Source organism: Salvelinus sp. IW2-2015, linkage group LG1 (assembly GCF_002910315.2).
Source record: "Salvelinus sp. IW2-2015 linkage group LG1, ASM291031v2, whole genome shotgun sequence".
NCBI classification, from domain to species: domain Eukaryota; kingdom Metazoa; phylum Chordata; class Actinopteri; order Salmoniformes; family Salmonidae; genus Salvelinus; species Salvelinus sp. IW2-2015.
The window spans coordinates 18857992-18875856 of NC_036838.1; the positions used below are offsets into that span (position 1 = coordinate 18857992).

The following is a 17865-nucleotide window of genomic DNA, read 5'->3' on the forward strand; positions in this document are numbered from 1 at the left end:
GTACCCCATGGAGCAAAATTATAGGCCTACACTTGAATTGTAGGCTACATTATTGCATGCTAAATGTTTCTGATCTGTGATAGCTGTGCGAATGAATAGATGAGCTATACCACCTCCCACTTATTTGCCCAGCCAGAAACCAATTAACCAAATAGCCTATACGGATGGAGAGTCAGTGAAAGGACAGGCTTTTGATCGGGAGTAGGGCTAGGCTACTATGCGACTGAATAGCAAAAATAATCCACTTGTTAAACTACGTGTATAACTTGCTGGCTAAAGGTTCTAGTAAATGAGCCAACTAGAAAAGATGATCACTAGCAGCCCAAACCTCAATTTCACGAACATTTCCCCAGCCTAATTGTAGCCTAATCCCAATATCCAAATGGAGCTTTGGTGAAAACAAATTGATCAAGAGGAGTCCCCACGTGTGTTTTAAAGCAACACGACGGCGCTGTCCTAATCAAAATGTGGTCCTCAAATGATCGTCTAGTTGACCGCGCGCGCCGTCGGTGCGTGCTTAGTGGTGGGCTAATCGAAGAGATGTGTGAAGTGACATGCCACGCAAAGTTTAGCCGGGAGGACGGTTAGCGGCCGGGCGCTGCCGAGCAACCGTCAAGAACGTAATGCTCGTCAGTTGATCTATCACACCTCTGGGAACTCTGGAATGATGAACTCTGTTCCACAATCAAACAGTGCTGCTATATTTCCACTTGCGATGGCTGCCGTCGATTCCCCAAGACAGTTTTTAGACATTTGGCTTAGTTCAGTAGTTGTTAGTCATATTGTGGTTTTGTCAGTAGTGCCATAGGGCCCCATTCATTCAGAAATAGATCTAAAACACCTTACAAACACTTCCGATTCAACTCCTATGAGAGAAGTATCCTCAAGTGTGTCCTCATTGAATCCACTTTTACACGGAACCCAAACCGGCTGCGCACATGCGCCATTGCACATTAAATTTATTTTGTCCCCCTACACCAAACGCGATCATGACACGCAGGTTAAAATATCAAAACAAACTCTGAACCAATGACATTAATTTGGGGACAGGTCGAAAAGCATTAAACATGTATGGCAATTTAGCTAGTTGGCTTGCACTTGCTAGCTAATTTGTCCTATTTAGCTAGCTTGCTGTTGCTAGCTAATTTGTCCTGGGATATAAACATTGAGTTGTTATTTTACCTGAAATGCACAAGGTCCTCTACTCCGACAATTAATCCACACACAAAATGGTCAACCGAATCGTTTCTAGTCATCTCTCCTCCTTCCAGGCTTTTTCATCTTTGAACTTATATGGTGATTGGWATCTACACKTTCATAGTATTACCACAACAACCGGCAAAACAGTTCGTCTTTCAATCACCCACGTGGGTATAACCAATGAGATGGCACGTGGGTACCTGCCTCTATAAACAATGAGGAGATGGGAGAGGCAGGACTTGCAGCGCGATCTGCGTCAGAAATAGGAATTACTTATATTTTAGCCCTTGGCAACGCAGACGCTCGTTGGCGCTCGCGAGCGGTGTGGGTGCAATAATTGAATAACATGGATTTCTACATTTATTTTGCAACGCTCGCGCAAGCGACGTGTCTGGTCTGGTCAGCATGTAAGAATTATATGGTAGTGACGCATCTCATTCTCTCGTTCGCTCTCCCTCCCTTTCTCTCATTCGCTTTCTCTCTCCCCCTCTAGGGGGTACTGATGACACGTGGGGGGCAGAGTCCGAGCCAGAGGTTCCAGAGGACGACAGTGTGAGGTTGGTGTCTTGTCACGTGGTCCCGTGACGTGTGTTTGTTTTCCTTGCCTGCTTTGAAGGCTCAAAATGCCCCATTTTTGTGGTCATTGGATGATGTCTAACATTTTCTTTGAACGCTTTCTCTCCATCCCGTCTCTCCCTCGCTACAGGAACGGGGACTCTCAGCTCTTTGACAAGGTGCGGGGTCTGGACATCAAGCTGCTGCGCTACCTCTCCGTGCGCTACATCTGTGACCTCATGGTGGAGAACAAGAAGGTTAAGTTTGGCCTTAAGTAAGTCTCAGCTCACAGCCAGGACTCTGAATTTATTCACCCCCCCACACACATGCACAGCCACACAGAGGGGGATCTGTTCTGGGTCATTGGCTCCTGCTCATGTTGGCCTTATGGTGACTTTATGTTATGTAATAAACAGTGTACACTTGTTTGGACGTTGACCTTTGCATGTGTGGCGGTGTGTGTTGTCTTTATTTATGTAGCTGCCTGCGTGCTTGTATGATTGTGATGTAATGTTGAAGTGTGTGAGTGCATGGCGTGTGCGTGTCGGTCTGTTCACATACTTACTATGGTTCGCCGGTTGTGCAGCTGTGTGTACATGTGTCACTGACCGTTAAGTCAGGCATCATGTCATGTATACACGTACGGTTTTCATCACCTCCCGAATATTTTCTTTCTCTTTTCCACTTTTTACATTTTTATTTTTTATCTTCCCCTCTCTTCTCGTCTCTGTCCAGTGTCACCTCGTCTGAGAAGGTGGATAAGGCCCAACGCTATGCGGACTTCACCCTGCTCTCTGTGCCTTACCCGGGTAAAGACAGTTCTTTCAACTCCAACCTACGTTTACATTTCAGTTCTTTGTTAAAATATTCTCATTTTTATTAGGAAAACAGGTTTCAGCAGTCTTGACAAATAAATCTAGTGTTACGTAGATGACAGTAACTAGGCCTTACAATGCATTTCTACATSTTATTAATAAATGTCTTCCCCAGAGAGATAGCTACAGACCTGGGATCAAATACTATTTGCAATAATTTGAAACACTTAAACTGGGCTTGATTGAGTTTGACCGGCGCTATGGGTGATGCAAACTCCACCGATCTGGCACACCGGGCAGGCTAAAGCACTAAAAGTATTTGAAAGATTTCAAACCGTATTTGAACCCAGGACTGGCGAGCTAGAGGTCCTGTACTGTTCTCAATGCATACAGTTGTATCGTGACACCGGACCCCTCTCTCTGCTTCCAGGGTGTGAGTTCTTTAAGGACTACAAAGATCGAGACTACGTCGCTGAGGGACTAGTATTCAACTGGAATCAGGTATGCCCGTCGATTTAATGCTTCCTGCATAGAAATATAGTTAATAGAAGGGATAAAAGACACTAAAACCTAGGCAATTTAACTGTGTCCTCACCCATTCTAGTCGTTCTATGGTCTTCTGATCTCAGATTGTGATGTATCATATGTTCATCCAGATGAATGATTTCAAAAAATACCATTTTTATTGTTGACAGGATTTTGTGGATGCTCCTTTGACAATCCCTGCGTGCTTTACCAAGAACTTGAATATAAACTGGAGTGAATATCAGGTTAGTCTTTTTTTCCCCCTCTTCTGAGTATTTCCTCAGTTTTGTTGATAGGGAGAGGAGGACAGATAGGAGATTGTTGATAGGGAGAGGAGGACAGATAGGAGATTGTATCACAGGGCACAAGGCTGGATTTGAACTTATGCCAACACGTGTTTATGTGTGTGTGGAGGCAGTGGCCGAAACCACTAGACCACCCAGGCCACTATATCAGGTACTTCTAACTTTCCAATTATACTTCAGTGAAATGTGATTCCGATTATGCCACAGTATTACTGGTCTCACAGTGACCTCTGTAGGTTGGCCGTGGAACGGCATGGCTGCCGACCATTACTTTCTCATGTTGTCTTGACATTCTCTAAGACGGGTGTTTTCAAACCTCTCCTCAGGCAACCCTAGCCATTTCATGTATTTAATCCATTCCAGAGCTAGCACACCTGATTCAGTTTGTCAACTAATTATCAAGCCCTTGATTAGTTAACTCAAGTGAGCTAGTTCAGGGCTACAACAAAATTGTGAGTAGGTTGGGGGTCCCTTAGGAGATTTTAGAAAACCGCTGCTATAAGACAGTTTGTGTTTTAAGGCATATTTTAGGTAATATGAGATGTAGTTGCCACACCAGGGCCACGTTCACTAGGCAAACGTTGCAGATAGAAATGTCATGAATCCTTATTCCAAATGTCAGAGAGGCATGTTTGTTCTACATAGCATATTTCTATCTGAACATTAGTCACCTGTTGGATGCACCCCCGGTGAAAACGTGCTGAAAGTCCTCATGTGTTCTTCTCTGTCCTTGTGTTTCAGTCTTGGGACCTGGTCCATCAGACCCAGAACTACCTGAAGCTGCTGCTTCACATCATCAACAGCGACGGTCAGTATCTGTGTGTGTGTGCGCGTGTTGGTTAAAGCTCCTTGGGGGCTGTAGCCAATTTCTTTCTGTCAGGGAGTAAAATGAACATGGATAAAGAGTGGGTAAGTCATATATCTCATATGGTCGTCTAGTGGTCCCGTGTGGCTCAGTTGGTCGTCTAGTGGTCCCGTGTGGCTCAGTTGGTAGAGCATGGCGCTTGCAACGCCAGGGTTGTGGGTTCATTCCCCACGGGGGGACCAGGATGAATATGTATGAACTTTCCAATTTGTAAGTCGCTCTGGATAAGAGCGTCTGCTAAATGACTTAAATGTAAATGTAGTGAGGGTCCCTGAGATGTAGGCCTACAAAGTCAAACTTGACCCAGGGAAGACCAAAGGCTTATGTTGCCATTGTGCTGTTTAAATCCTCATCACTTACTAGTCGCTATAAAAACCTGGTTCAATCCTTTGTTTCTCAAGTGTTTGTTATTTGRTTGTCTGATTTAATCAGGCTGTAATACACAATGAATTGCTGTATACAGCCTTACTCTGCTGGTTGTCTGTGCGGTTTGTCTTTCAGCCGCTCGAAATTTGGGACAAAATGTCCACAGGAAAGTGTTGTTTTAAGGGAGCCGGTAGGTACACTACCGTTCAAAAGTTAGGGGTCACTTAGCAATGTCTTTGTTTTTGAAAGAAAAGCACGTTTTTTGTCCATTTTAAAATACCATCAAATTGATCAGTAATACACTGCAGAGATTGTTAATGTTGTAAATGACTATTGTAGCTGGAAACGGCAAGATAAAAAAAATTGAAATCAACATAGGCGTACAGAGGTCTATTTTCAGCAACCATCACTCCTGTGTTCCAATGGCACGTTGTTTGCTAATCCAAGTTAGTCATTTTAAAAAGGCTAATTGATCATTAGAACCCTTTTTGCAATTATGTTAGCACAGCTGAAAACTGTTGTTCTGATTAAAGAAGCAATAAAACTGGCCTTCCTTAGACTAGTTGAGTATCTGGAGCATTAGCATTTGTGGGTTCGATTACAGGCTCAAAATGGCCAGAAACAAAGCACTTTCTTCTGAAACTCATCAGTCTATTCTTGTTCTGAGAAATGAAGGTTATTCCATGCGAGAAATTGCCAAGAAACTGAAGATCTCGTACAACGCCGTGTATTATTCCCTTTACAGATCAGCGCAAACTGGCTCTAACCAGAAAAGARARAGGAGTGGGAGGCCCTGGTGCACAACTGAGCAAGAGGACAAGTACATTAGAGTGTCTAGTTTGAGAAACAGACGCCTCACAAGTCCTCAACTGGCAGCTTCAATAGTACCCGCAAACACTAGTCTCAACRTCAACAGTGAAGAAGGGACTTTGGGATGCTGGCCTTCTAGGCCAGATGGTTGCTGATAATGGGCCTCTACGCCCAAAAAATCTGACGTTTCCAGTTACAATAGTCATTTACAACATTAACAATGTCTACACTGTATTTCTGATCAATTTGATTTTTTAATGGGGGGAAAAATTGCTTTTCTTTCAAAAGCAAGGAAATGTCTAAGTGACCTCTAACTATGGAACGGTAGTCTATATGGTKTTGTTGGTATGTATTTCTGGTGTGTATTTTCAGTCTACTGACACACGCGATGTAAACACTTGCACAATATGTAAACAATAGCCGAGTCACCCAAGCATAACAGAATCACAGAAGGAACGTTGCCTCGCAATCAGCAGTGGCAAACCTACTATCTCTCTAAAAAGTCAGGTAAAAAATACTTTCCTGTGGAGATTTTTTTTCTCAAATTTCAAGCAACTGAAAGACCAACCATACAGACAATCGGTAGAGTAAATTCAAATGTAATTTTAATCAACATTCTGGCTTGTAAGAAACATTTACTGATTATGCACTCCAATGTTTCAGGCTGTATATGCCAACTAATTGTGTTTGACAGCCTGATTAATCAGTGATTTGATTTGCCCTGTAGATCAGAGCGGTCTCCTGGTTCACTGCATATCCGGTTGGGACCGGACGCCTCTTTTCGTGTCCCTCCTGCGGCTCTCACTGTGGGCAGTAAGTGTTCTCTCTCTCATTCCTATCACCCTGTTTTTCTCTTTCTTTCCTTCCTATCCCACTTTTATCGCTCTGTCTCTCCCCCCCCACACACACTCCACCGCCACCCAGATATCAGTTTAGTAATTCAATTCAAAAGGCACTTCTAAATAAAAAATTTAATTCCACAATGAATTCATCTGCTTTCACCCCCGATGCCCCTCCCATTTTTCTTAACACGCAAGTCGAATGAAGATTCAAGACCCACTGCCTAACACTAGACAAGCCAGTTGAAATAGAGCTAATCATTTAAATTGAGATAGTTATTTGGTAAGGGTTTTAGAAACCTCCAGAATCTGCTCTTTCTGATGTAGGAGGATTTGAAGAAGTCACTCTACCGGTTGTCTGTGTGGTTTGTCCTTCAGCCACTTGACATTTTTTACAAAAATATCCACAGGAATGTATTGTTTGCCTGACTTTTTAGAGAGCTGGTAGGTACAGTGCATTGGGGAAATATTCAGATCCGCTGACTTTTTCCTCATTTTAAGTTACAGCCTTATTCTAAAGTAGATTTTTTTTTTTTGATCCATCTACACACAATACCTGATAATGACAAAGCAAAAACTGKTTTTTAATCTATCAAATGTATTTATAAAGCCCTTCTTACATCAGCTGATGTCACAAAGTGCTGTACAGAAACCCAGCCTAAAACCCCATACAGCAAGCGATGCTAGAAAGGTCAGAACCTAAGAAGAAACCTAGAGAAGAACCAGGCTGAGGGGTGGCTAGTCCTCTTCTGGCTGTGTCGGGTGGAGATTATTTTTTTTACCCTAATTTATCAGAAAATTAAAAATAGAAACACCTATTTTACATAAGTATTCAGACCCTTTGCTATGAGCCACAAAATTTAGCTCGGRTGCATCCTGTTTCCATTAATCATCCTTGAGATGTTTCTGCAACTTGATTGGAGGCAACCTGTGGTAAATTAAATTGATTGGACATGATTTGGAGAGGCACACACCTGTCTATATAAGGTCCCACAGTTGACAGAGAAAAAACCAAGCCATGAGGTCGATGGAATTGTCCGTAGAGCTCCGAGACAGGATTGTGTCGAGGCACAGATCTGGGGAAGCGTACCAAAAAATGTCTGCAGAATTGATGGTCCCCAAGAACACAGTGGCCTCCGTCATTCTTAAATGGAAAACATTTAGAACCACCGAGACTCTTCCTAGGGCTGGCCGCCCGGCAAAACTGAGCCATCGGGGGAGAAGGGCCTTGGTCAGGGAGGTGACCAAGAACCCTGTGGTCACTCTGACAGAGCTCCAGAGTTCCTTGGTGGAGATGGGAGAACCTTCCAGAAGGACAACCATCTCTGCAGCACTCCACCAATCAGGCCTTTATGGTAGAGTGTCCAGACGGAAGCCACTCCTCAGTAAAAGGCACATGACAGCCCGCTTGGAGTTTGCCAGAAGGTTCCTTAAGACTCCTACCATGAGAAACAAGATTCGCTGGTCTGATGAAACCAAGATTGAACTCTTTGGCCTGAATGCTAAGCGGTGAAGGATGGTAGAGGCAGCATCATGCTGTGGGGATGTTTTTCAGCAGCAGGGACTAGGGGATGAATCAGGATCGAGGTAAAGCTGAATGGAGCAAAGTACAGAGAGATCCTTGATGAAAACCTGCTCCAGAGCRCTCAGGACCTCAGACTGTGGCGAAGGTTCACCTTCCAACAGGACGGCCCTAAGCACACAGCCAAGACAATGCAGGAGTGGCTTTGGGACAATTCTCAATGTCCTTGTGGCCCAGCTAGAGYCCAGACTTGAACCCAATTGAACATCTCTGGAGGGACCTTAAATTTCTCTGCAGCAACACTTCCCATCCAACCTGACAGACCTTGAAAGGATCTGCAGAGAAGAATTTGAGAAACTCCCCAAATACAGGTGTGCCAAGCTTGTAGCGTCATACCCAAGAAGACTCGAGGCTGTAATTGCTGCCAAAGGTGCTTCAACAAAGTACTGGGTAAATGGTCTGAATACTTATTTWAAAAAATGTATAAATAGAAGTATCACATTTACATGTGTCGCCTTTTGGGGCTAATTTGCGTGGAGTCTTTTTTAATGACATGTTAATTCTTTTAATGTATTTTTCAATAGGATGGTGCCGTCCACGCCAGCCTGGAGCCTGCTGAAATCCTCTATCTGACAATCGCCTACGACTGGTTCCTCTTTGGGTAAGGATTCACACTCCACTCACAACACCCCCATTACTCCTTAGTAATACTGAGAGGTGCATTCACAACAGCAATCGAGGACTGTGAGTGGGGAGGGGAAAACCGAAACGTGACCAGACCCAGATGTGTTTGAGATGCATAATTGAGGAAGGAGCTTTATAGGAAGGACGACTCTGAGGAGAGGGTAGAGTGGGCCAAGTTAAGTTCTCTGTCTCAGTTCATCTTTCCTCGATTGCTCGCCTTCTCTCTCCTCGACCTTCTCAACACATTGGAGAAAAGTCAGCGAGAAGGAACTTTGGACCCTCTCCTCCAATATACGGTAGTTGAGTAGGTCGTGAGGACATAGGATGCAAGGAATCGCCGAAAGACGAATTGAGATGGAGCCCTCTTCCCTCGCGGTCTCTCTCGCTCTCGCGATCTCTCGAGGCGTTCCTTCATAATTACCGCTGTGCATCTCTCCAAAGTTTAACTCATCAAACGGAGTAAAAAAAATATTAACAAAAAAATCCCTGCCCCGGAGATAGCTCTAGAGTAATTATTCCAGGACAAACTTCTGAGACTGCGGCCAGGGAAGAGGGATAAACTGGGAGTCTCTCACACTCACACTCACACACACACACACACCAAACCTCTCCCCTTTAATAATATCTGTAATAATTTGTCCTTTTTTACCAGCTATCAGTGTTATGATGCAGCGTATGTATGGATTTGTGTAATCTTTCATTATGGCTTAAACTCCCATTGAGAGTTTGTTCATTTGTTGTTTTCCCGTTAAATGTAAAAGCAAAAATAATGGTCAATTCAGGTTCTAAGCTGGAGATAAGAGAGTAAATGAGTGACAACTGGACAGTTGGTAATTGATGTACTTTATTCCCGTAAATTACATGCTCTAAGCGGTCCCCTATTTGTGCTTTACAGTCTTCTTGACTTTGACTTTGATCCTTTGAACTGTTTGAGTCAACAAGTATATAAATTGGAAAGTAAAACTTACATTGTAACCATTGTACCAGGTAACACCAGGTGCATGGTGAAAACTGTATGCTGAATAGAAAGGAACAGACATTGAGAAAGTATTAAAGGCCCAGTGCAGTCAAAGACGTGATTGTCCTGTGTGTTATATATATTTCCACATGATGAGGTTGGAAGACTGTAAAATTTTGATAATGCCCTTTTTAGTTTAAGAGCTGTTTGAAAAGGCCGCCTGAAATTTCAGCCTGTTTTGGTGGGTTGGAGTTTTGGCCTGCCTGATGACATCACCAGGTTTAATAGACCAATAAGAAAGAATTCCCAACCTCTGCCAATAGCTATTCAGTTTTCTCCTCCCCACTCAGACCACACAGTCCTAGCAAAATTCTTGCTTGAGAAATTGCTCGGAGGCTTTAATTTTTTTWACAATTTTAATTGAAAACAATCAATGTAAGGTACTTGAGTGTTACCCAGAAATGTTTTGTTATTGAGATAAAAGGCTGCATTGGACATTTTAAATATGTTGGTTGGTGTTGGTAGCCAATAATCATATGTAATAAAGTGTTCTTTGATTTGTTTAATGGATTCGGTGATCATACTCGTTCATCTGGTTTGTGTCTCTTCTACAGTCATATGCTGCCTGATCGCCTCACCAAAGGAGAGGAGGTCAGTTGCACTCTAACACAATATCAATGCCATGCCTTCTCTCTCTCTCTCTCTCTGTGTGTGTGTGTGTGTGTGTGCCCGCGTGTGTGTGGAATATTAAAACATTGGTTATTACTTTTCTATTTAGTTAACATGGTTATTGCCCTCAAACAGTTATAACACTGTTGCCGTCTTGAATTCGTTTTTTAGGAATTTAATAAGCCAATGTAGATATAATGGCTTGTGAAGATGAGAGTAAAATGTTATCTGATTTCTGAAACTGATATCCAATTCTCAACCTAAGTGAGTTGTTTGGGGTGTTTTTGAAAACTAGGGGGCAGCATTTTGTCATGTATTTCATTTCCTTATCATTTTTTTTACACCTGTAAGACTTGTAACTTCATCTTTCATTCCTCCCGGCAGATTTTCTTTTTTTGCTTCAATTTTTTGAAGCACATTGTCTCAGAGAAGTTCTCTGCCATGAAGAAACAGAGGTGAGTGAAATGTCATGAATCAACGGAGACATTTGAAATGTGTAAGCGCTTTTATAAAATATTGGCCGCCCCCCAAAATGGCACCCTGTTCCCAATATATAGTGCACTACTTTTGACCAGAGCCCTATAGGCTGTGGTCTAAAGTAGTGGGCTATATAGGGAATAGGCCTTACTATACCCTTAAGCCACTCTTCTTTTTATGTTTCAACTGTAGAGTTACAGCCACTCGGGGCAATAACACTGTTCTTTCATCGTCGAACACCGACTGTGACCTAACAGTGTTTTTTYCCCTCACATTTCTATATTCTTTGATCTCTTTCTTTCTCTTTCCTTTTTGAGCAGTGTGTCAGTCTTTCTCTCTCACTCTTCCTCTCTTTCTGTGTATTTCATCGTCCTTTTTTTCTCTTCCACAGGAGGAAAAACTCTCATTTCAAAGACACTGATTTCACAGTGGACGACCTCTGCAAGTTGAGTAAGTTGCTTCCCTGGAGACATAGTTCTTTATTAAGTATGTGTTACATGAGGATAGAGGTGTATGTCATACATAGTGAGTACAGTGGTGGTATGTTAAGATTTTTTTTTTTTTTTTGCACTACAGTGCTGATGTAGGCGTCTCATGTAAATGAATGTGATACATTGCACTCATGATATGTTATGAAGAAACTTTTGAAAAGCTGCAAATAGCGGCATATGTCCTTTTTTATGAATTTCCTCTATGCACTACACTTTTGATGTAACTTGATGCACTTTTATGTCTTGTCCCCTCAACATGATGCACAAAGCTTTAAACGCATAAGCCTAAATGGACATGGATATTGGCTATGAACTGTATCTGGCAAAAGGCTTATTATAGGCTATTGTTTGCCTAAAGCTAAGACATGCGCCGAATACAACAGGTGTAGACCTTACCGTGAAATTCTTACTTACAAGCCCTTAACCAACAATGCAGTTCAAGAAAGAGTTTTGAAAATATTTGCTAAATAAACTAAAGTAAAAAATAAAATAAGTGACACAATAAATAACTAGGCTATATACAGGGGGTACCGAGTCAATGTGCGGGGTTATAGGTTAGTCGAGGTMATTTGTACAGGGGTGAAGTGACTGCATAAATAATAAACAGTGAGTAGCAGCAGTGTAAAAACAAAGGGGGGGGTCGTCAATGTAAATAGTTCGGGTGGCTGTTAATTAAGAGCCTTTTGGACCTAGACTTGGAGCTCCATCAACGCTTGCCGTGCGGTAGCAGAGAGAACAGTCTTCCTGGAAGTCAGGAAGCTTGCCCCCAGTGACGTACTGGGCCCTAAGCACTACCCTCTGTAGCTCCTTACGGTCGGATGCCGAGCAGTTGCCATACCAGGCGGTGACGCAACCGGTCAGGATGCTCTCGATGGTGCAGCTGTAGAACTTTTTGAGGATCTGGGAACCCATGCTAAATCTTTATAGTCTCCTGAGGGGGGAAAAGGCGTTGTCGTGCCCTCTTCACCACTGTCTTTGTGTATTTGGACCATGATAGTTTGTTGGTGATGTGGACACCAAGGAACTTGAAACTATCAACCTGCACCATTACAGCCCCGTTGATGTGAATGGGGTCGTGTTCGGTCCTCCTTTTTCTGTAATCCACGATCGTCTCCTTTGTCTTGATCACATTGAGGGAGAGGTTGTTGTCCCGGCACCACAYTGCCAGGTCTCTGACCTCCTCCCTAAGCAAGCATTAAAGTTATTTAGCCCGTCTGGTAGCCTCGCATCACTGTGAAGCTCTTGGCTGGGTTTCCCTTTGTAGTCCATAAGTTTGCAAGCCCTGCCACATCCGACGAGCGTCAGAGCTGGTGTAGTAGGATTAGTAGAGCCGGTGTATTGACGTTTTGCCTGTTTGAGGGTTCGTCTGAGGGCATAGCGGGATTTCTTATAAGCGTCCGGATTAGTGTCCCGCTCCTTGAAGCGGCAGCTCTAGCCTTTAGCTCGGTGTGGCTGTTGCCTGTAATCCATAGCTTCTGGTTGGGATATGTACGTACGGTCACTGTGGGGACAACGTCCTCGATGCACTTATTGATAACGCCAGTGACTGATGTGGTGTACTCCTCAATGCCATTGGAAGAATCCCGGAACATATTCTAGTCTGTGCTAGCAAAACAGTCCTGTAGTGTAGCATCTGTGTCACTGACCACTTCCCTCTGCAAAAGCAATCATGTTCCTTCATGACTGTCACAACATCTGAAGGCTTAAAACATTCAAAACTTTCAACTCTGGCAGAAAATCCAGACATGCTTTTTTTGTACAGCTATTTAATTTGATTCTTGTTTATTTTCCTTTTTCAAKCGGTTTGAGTATTTTTGTAATAGAAGAGCTATAGAAGTTTAATAAATAATAATAATTAGTATTATACATGCATATAAACCAAACGCAGGCAACTTTCCAGACAAAATTTGACAATAAGGCAACTAAACTTCCAAAGTGTATCTTTAATGAATCTGTGCCCTATAATTGTACTCAAAACTCTCCTCTGTAATTGGTCCGAGGGCCTGTCCGCTAACCAATGTCTCCTGTGTGATTGGTGCAGAGTCCAGGGAGTCCAGGGGCAGCRTGACCAGTTTGAGCAGTGACTTCTCTCTGATCACCGAGGACGCGGGCGGAGCCTCCAGCCTCACCAATGAGGCCGTGGACCTGTTCTCCGGCCAGCCTCTGGGAGCCTCCAGCTGGTGAGTCCTCACCGTTTCTCTGGAAGTCAGTGTGACCCCAGCTGAAACATTTTGAATATACCCCCATATGTATCAGGGATGTCACATGGATGAGTATTCCTTTAAAGGGTGATGGCACTTCCTGATTTGGCCTCGTTTTAGATTGGTTCATTAAGATATGCTAGCAGCCATGACTGAATTCAAATGTGAGTTGGTTTCAGAGTGTGGTTTGATGTGTCTCTTGTGTGTGTGTTCGCAGGTGGGAAGAGTTAGCCAAATGATTTAGCTAATTAGCTTCAGCCAGCTGGTGTGCGACCAGAGCAAAATTGGTTTGACTTTGGACAGCCTATCTCTGGGGCTAGTTAGGGACCGTCAATAAATTACACAATGTAAATTAGACATTTTTCACGTTGCAAACCTTTTTAGTTTTCACATGAACTGCTTTCAATATTTGTTTATGACATTTCTACAATGTGTAGTTGTTTTGAGGTTTGTAGCCCTTAACACTCCCTTTTGAAAATGGCAGATAACATGCTATACAGAGCTCAGGGTCTCTACTTCACAGCTCTGTGTGGGCTTTGACTGACAGCTGTTCATACCCCGTGCGTGACAAGTTGCCCCCATCCCTCCCGCTAATTGGGCATTTTTGATTGTCTGAGTGAGGGGAAATGCTGTAAATTCCGAGGACTCTATGAACAGTACCAGTCAAAAGTTTAGACACACCTACTCAGGGTTTTCCTTAATTTTTACTATTTTCTACATTGTAGAATAATAGTGAAGACATCAACACTATGAAATAACACATGAAATCATGTAGTAACCAAAAAGTGATTTCTTCAAAGTAGACACTATTTGCCTTAATGACGGCTTTGCACTCTTGGCATTCTCTCAACCAGCTTCACCTGGAATACTTTTCCGACATATGCTGAGCACTTGTTGGCTGCTTTTCCTTCACTCTGCTATCCAACTCATCCCAAACAATCTCAGGTGGGTTAAGGTTGGGTGATTGTAGAAGCCAGGTCATCTGATGCAGCACTCATCTCTCCTTGGTCAAAAAGCCATTATATAGCCTGAAGGTGTGTTTGGTGATTGTCCTGTTGAAAAACAAATGATATTCCCACCAAGCGCAAACCAGATGGGATGGTGTATCGCTGCAGAATGCTGTGGTARCCATGCTGCTTAAGTGTGCCTTGAATTCTAAATAAATCACAGACCGTGTCACCAGCAAAGCACCATCACACCTTCTCCTCCATGCTTCACTGTGGGAACCACACATGCAGAGATCATCCGTTCACCTACTCTGCGTCTCACAATGACACGGCGGTTGGAACCAAAAATCTCAACTTTTGACTCATCAGACCAAAGGACAGATTTCCACTGGTCTAATGTCCATTGCTCGTGTTTCATGAACCAAGCCAATCTTTTTTCTTCTTATTGGTGTCCTTTAGTAGTGGTTTCTTTGCAGCAATTTGACCATGCCGGCCTAATTCATGCAGTCTCCTCTGAACAGTTGATGTTGAGATGTCTGTCACCTGAACTCTGTGAAACATTTATTTGGGCTGCAATTTCTGAGGCTGGTAACAGTAATGAACTTATTCTCTGCAGCAGAGGTAACTCGAGGTCTTCCTTTCCTGTTTCGGTCCTCGTGAGAGCCAGTTTCATAACGCTTGATGGTTTTTGCGACTGCACTTGATTAAACTTTCAAAGCTGTTGACATTTTCCGATTGATTGACCTTCATGTCTTAAAGTAATGATGGACTGTCTTTTCTCTTTGCTTATTTGAGCTGTTCCTGCCATAATATGGACTTGGTCTTTTACCAAATAAGGCTTTCTTTTGTTTTCCACCCCCTGCCTTGTCACAACACAACTGATTGGCTCAAACGCATTAAGAAGGAATGAAATTCAACATATGAACTTTTAACAAGGCACACCTGTTTAATTGAAATGCATTCCAGGTGACTACCTCATGAAGCTGGTTGAGAGAATGCCAAGAGTGTGCAAAGCTGTCATGAAGGCAAAGGGTGGCTGTGGCTACTTTGAAGAATCTCATATAAAATAACACTTTTTTTGGTTACTACATGATTCCATTTGAGTTATTTCATAGTTTTTATGTCTTAACTATTATTCTACAATGTAGAAAATAGAAAAAAAGAAAAACCCTGGAATAAGTAGGTGTGTCCCAACCTTTGACTGGTACTGTATTTTGAAAGATGAGATGTTGAGGATTATAATTAATACCGCTTTGATGTCATATAAGCAAGCCAAACACCCGTATGTCCAAATGTGCACTTCACATTTCCGAAATCATRTAACTAATGTAATATACAGTGTCAACGTCCGTGATGACTGTTTGATGTGCAGTTACAATATGACATGTAACTGGGTTGTCCTGAACAGAATGAGCCTGTTTGTTCACATTGTGATTATTATTATTTTTCTGCCACAGACCACGCATCTGAATGCACTCATGACTCCATTCCTTGCACACTCAAATTACTTTCTTCTTCTCTGAATTGCATTGTGAAAACCTAAGATCGTATTTTATAATCTAGCTAATTTCGCTAGTTGGCAATAGAACAAGCTTTCAAATCATGCCCACCTGACCCATATTGCGATTTATAATGGACTGTTTCTGGATTGCGTAAACAACAATAGTAATTGTGTAAAAGCGGAGATGCAGGACTGTGTTCCAAGCCAAACAACTACAGGTGTGCTCGGTCTAGTTCTTTAACGGACCAGCCAGGAAARCTCAAAAAAGCACCTTCTAGTTGAAGACTATAAAAGTGCATTGAAATTGCTTAGGAACTTGGGCACACTTTGGAGAGGTGTGTGGCCATTTGGAGACACCAGTTGGTCCTCTCACTCTAACCCTTGTCATTTCTTTGTCTTATGTTTTACCTACCCTGCATTTTCCAAGAATATTCTTGTCATGTTAGTGAATGTATCCGGAGTATTTTCAGATTTCTTTATGAACAAATGCGGTGAAAAGTACTGTAAATGCAAATAAAATCAGCAGTAATGTTTGGGTTAAGTATTGTGTCGGATGAACTGTTGTGTCCTCACCTTTTGGTCTAATTTTCCAATCATCTCTAAACTGTTCCCTTTCAATTGCTACCATGGTTGTGCATATGCTTTTCATAGTTCTTCTAAGAAATATTTAAATTTAGCCCTATCCATATAGGCTAATTCCCACGAGTGTAAGGGGTTAAGTCATTGACATTTGAAGCTATTGGAAATGTAACATTGTCCCATGTACTTTGTATAGTTTACCAATAGTCTCTAACTAGCCCCATAGGGTTGCGTGCAGCTGCACTCTGAATTGATTACTTTTGTTCTGCCAGCTGTGGCCGTGTGGACAGGATTGAAACAAACCCAACATTAATTTACCTTGTGATGCAGTCACAAACACACGAGACCGACTTTATGACAAATTATCCTATTTACACTTTTTTCTAGTCAATTTTGATAGTAGAATACGTGTTTCTGACTCATATCGATGCCACAGCCTGTTTTCTAAATTAGAAGTTGGTTTTTAGGGGCAGTTGCTCTTTAACCTAATAAAGTCCAGTATGCCTCCTCCCTGGCGTTTCTAGCTCCATACTCTTACCAACTGAGCCACAAAGGACCAAGCTGCCTTAAAATAATGGTTGGCTAAAGTCAAACTTCTCCTTTTTTGTGCCCCCCCCCCCCAGGAGGAAGGGACACACCTCGTCCCCCCAGACGGTGCTGTGGAACCGGCCCGACCCCATGCATGAGCGTCTGGCCCATCCCCTCAGCCAAGAGGCCAAGTCTTCCAGCTCCTCCTCCTCCAACCAATCGGAGCAGGGCTTCACACGCGCCGGCAGCAGTCCTATGTCTGTGCCTGGGAGAAGGTAAGCTTCCACTTGGAAGTCAGTCGCCGATTTTAGTTTGAAAGATTTATATTCTGTTTATTCAGATGGACATAGTATGAAATTAATGGGGAAAGGGAGATGCAGAATAGCGGTGGGGCCGGGATTCTGCTTATATGTGCTGCAGGTGACCGATATTTGCTATACCAACCTCAAGCACAGTCGGTTGCAGTTTATGGGCTCCGACCACGATGATGAGGGATACYACATTTGTCTGCCCCTCTTTCTGTCTTTTGTAAATGAATTGACTTCATACTGTGTCTGTTTCTCTCCATGTTGCATGTTTGCCATTCTGCAATGAAAGGTGAATAACTGCATGTTAAATTAAAACTAAGAGTATGACTTTCTGCAGTGACACACATACCCTTTACAAACATACTTTATGGTAAAATATTTTCAAAAGAATAGAATGGCTTGAGACATCTGTGGCATTGTGTTGGATGACAAAACTGCACCTTTTTAGTGGCCTTTTATTGTCCCAAGCACAAGGTGCACCTGTGTAATGATCATGCTGTTTAATCAGCTTCTTGGTAGGCCACACCTGTTATGTGGATGGATTATCTTGGCGAATAAGAAATGCTCAGTAACAGGGATGTAAACAAATTTGTGCACAGAATCTGAGAGAAATAAGCATATTGTGTGTATGGAACATTTCTGGGATCTTATATTTCAGCTCATGAAACATGGGACCAACACTTTAAATGTTGCATTTATATTTTTGTTCAGTATACATTC

The 17865-nt window shown here is 42.7% G+C and overlaps 1 protein-coding gene across 2 annotated transcripts in view; it reads left to right on the forward strand.

The window, feature by feature from the left end:
* Positions 1-17865, forward strand: part of LOC111962102 (phosphatidylinositol-3,5-bisphosphate 3-phosphatase MTMR14) — a 45040-nt gene that overhangs the window by 14789 nt on the left and 12386 nt on the right. For both annotated transcript variants that reach the window (XM_023984938.2, XM_023984944.2), the window contains exons 5-17: positions 1694-1757; positions 1907-2029; positions 2491-2564; positions 3001-3071; positions 3266-3340; positions 4142-4208; positions 6169-6254; positions 8387-8463; positions 10059-10095; positions 10498-10568; positions 10982-11040; positions 13123-13261; positions 16933-17112. In XM_023984938.2, the coding sequence (XP_023840706.1) occupies positions 1694-1757; positions 1907-2029; positions 2491-2564; positions 3001-3071; positions 3266-3340; positions 4142-4208; positions 6169-6254; positions 8387-8463; positions 10059-10095; positions 10498-10568; positions 10982-11040; positions 13123-13261; positions 16933-17112 (1123 nt within the window). The remainder of the gene's footprint in view (positions 1-1693; positions 1758-1906; positions 2030-2490; positions 2565-3000; positions 3072-3265; positions 3341-4141; positions 4209-6168; positions 6255-8386; positions 8464-10058; positions 10096-10497; positions 10569-10981; positions 11041-13122; positions 13262-16932; positions 17113-17865) is intronic.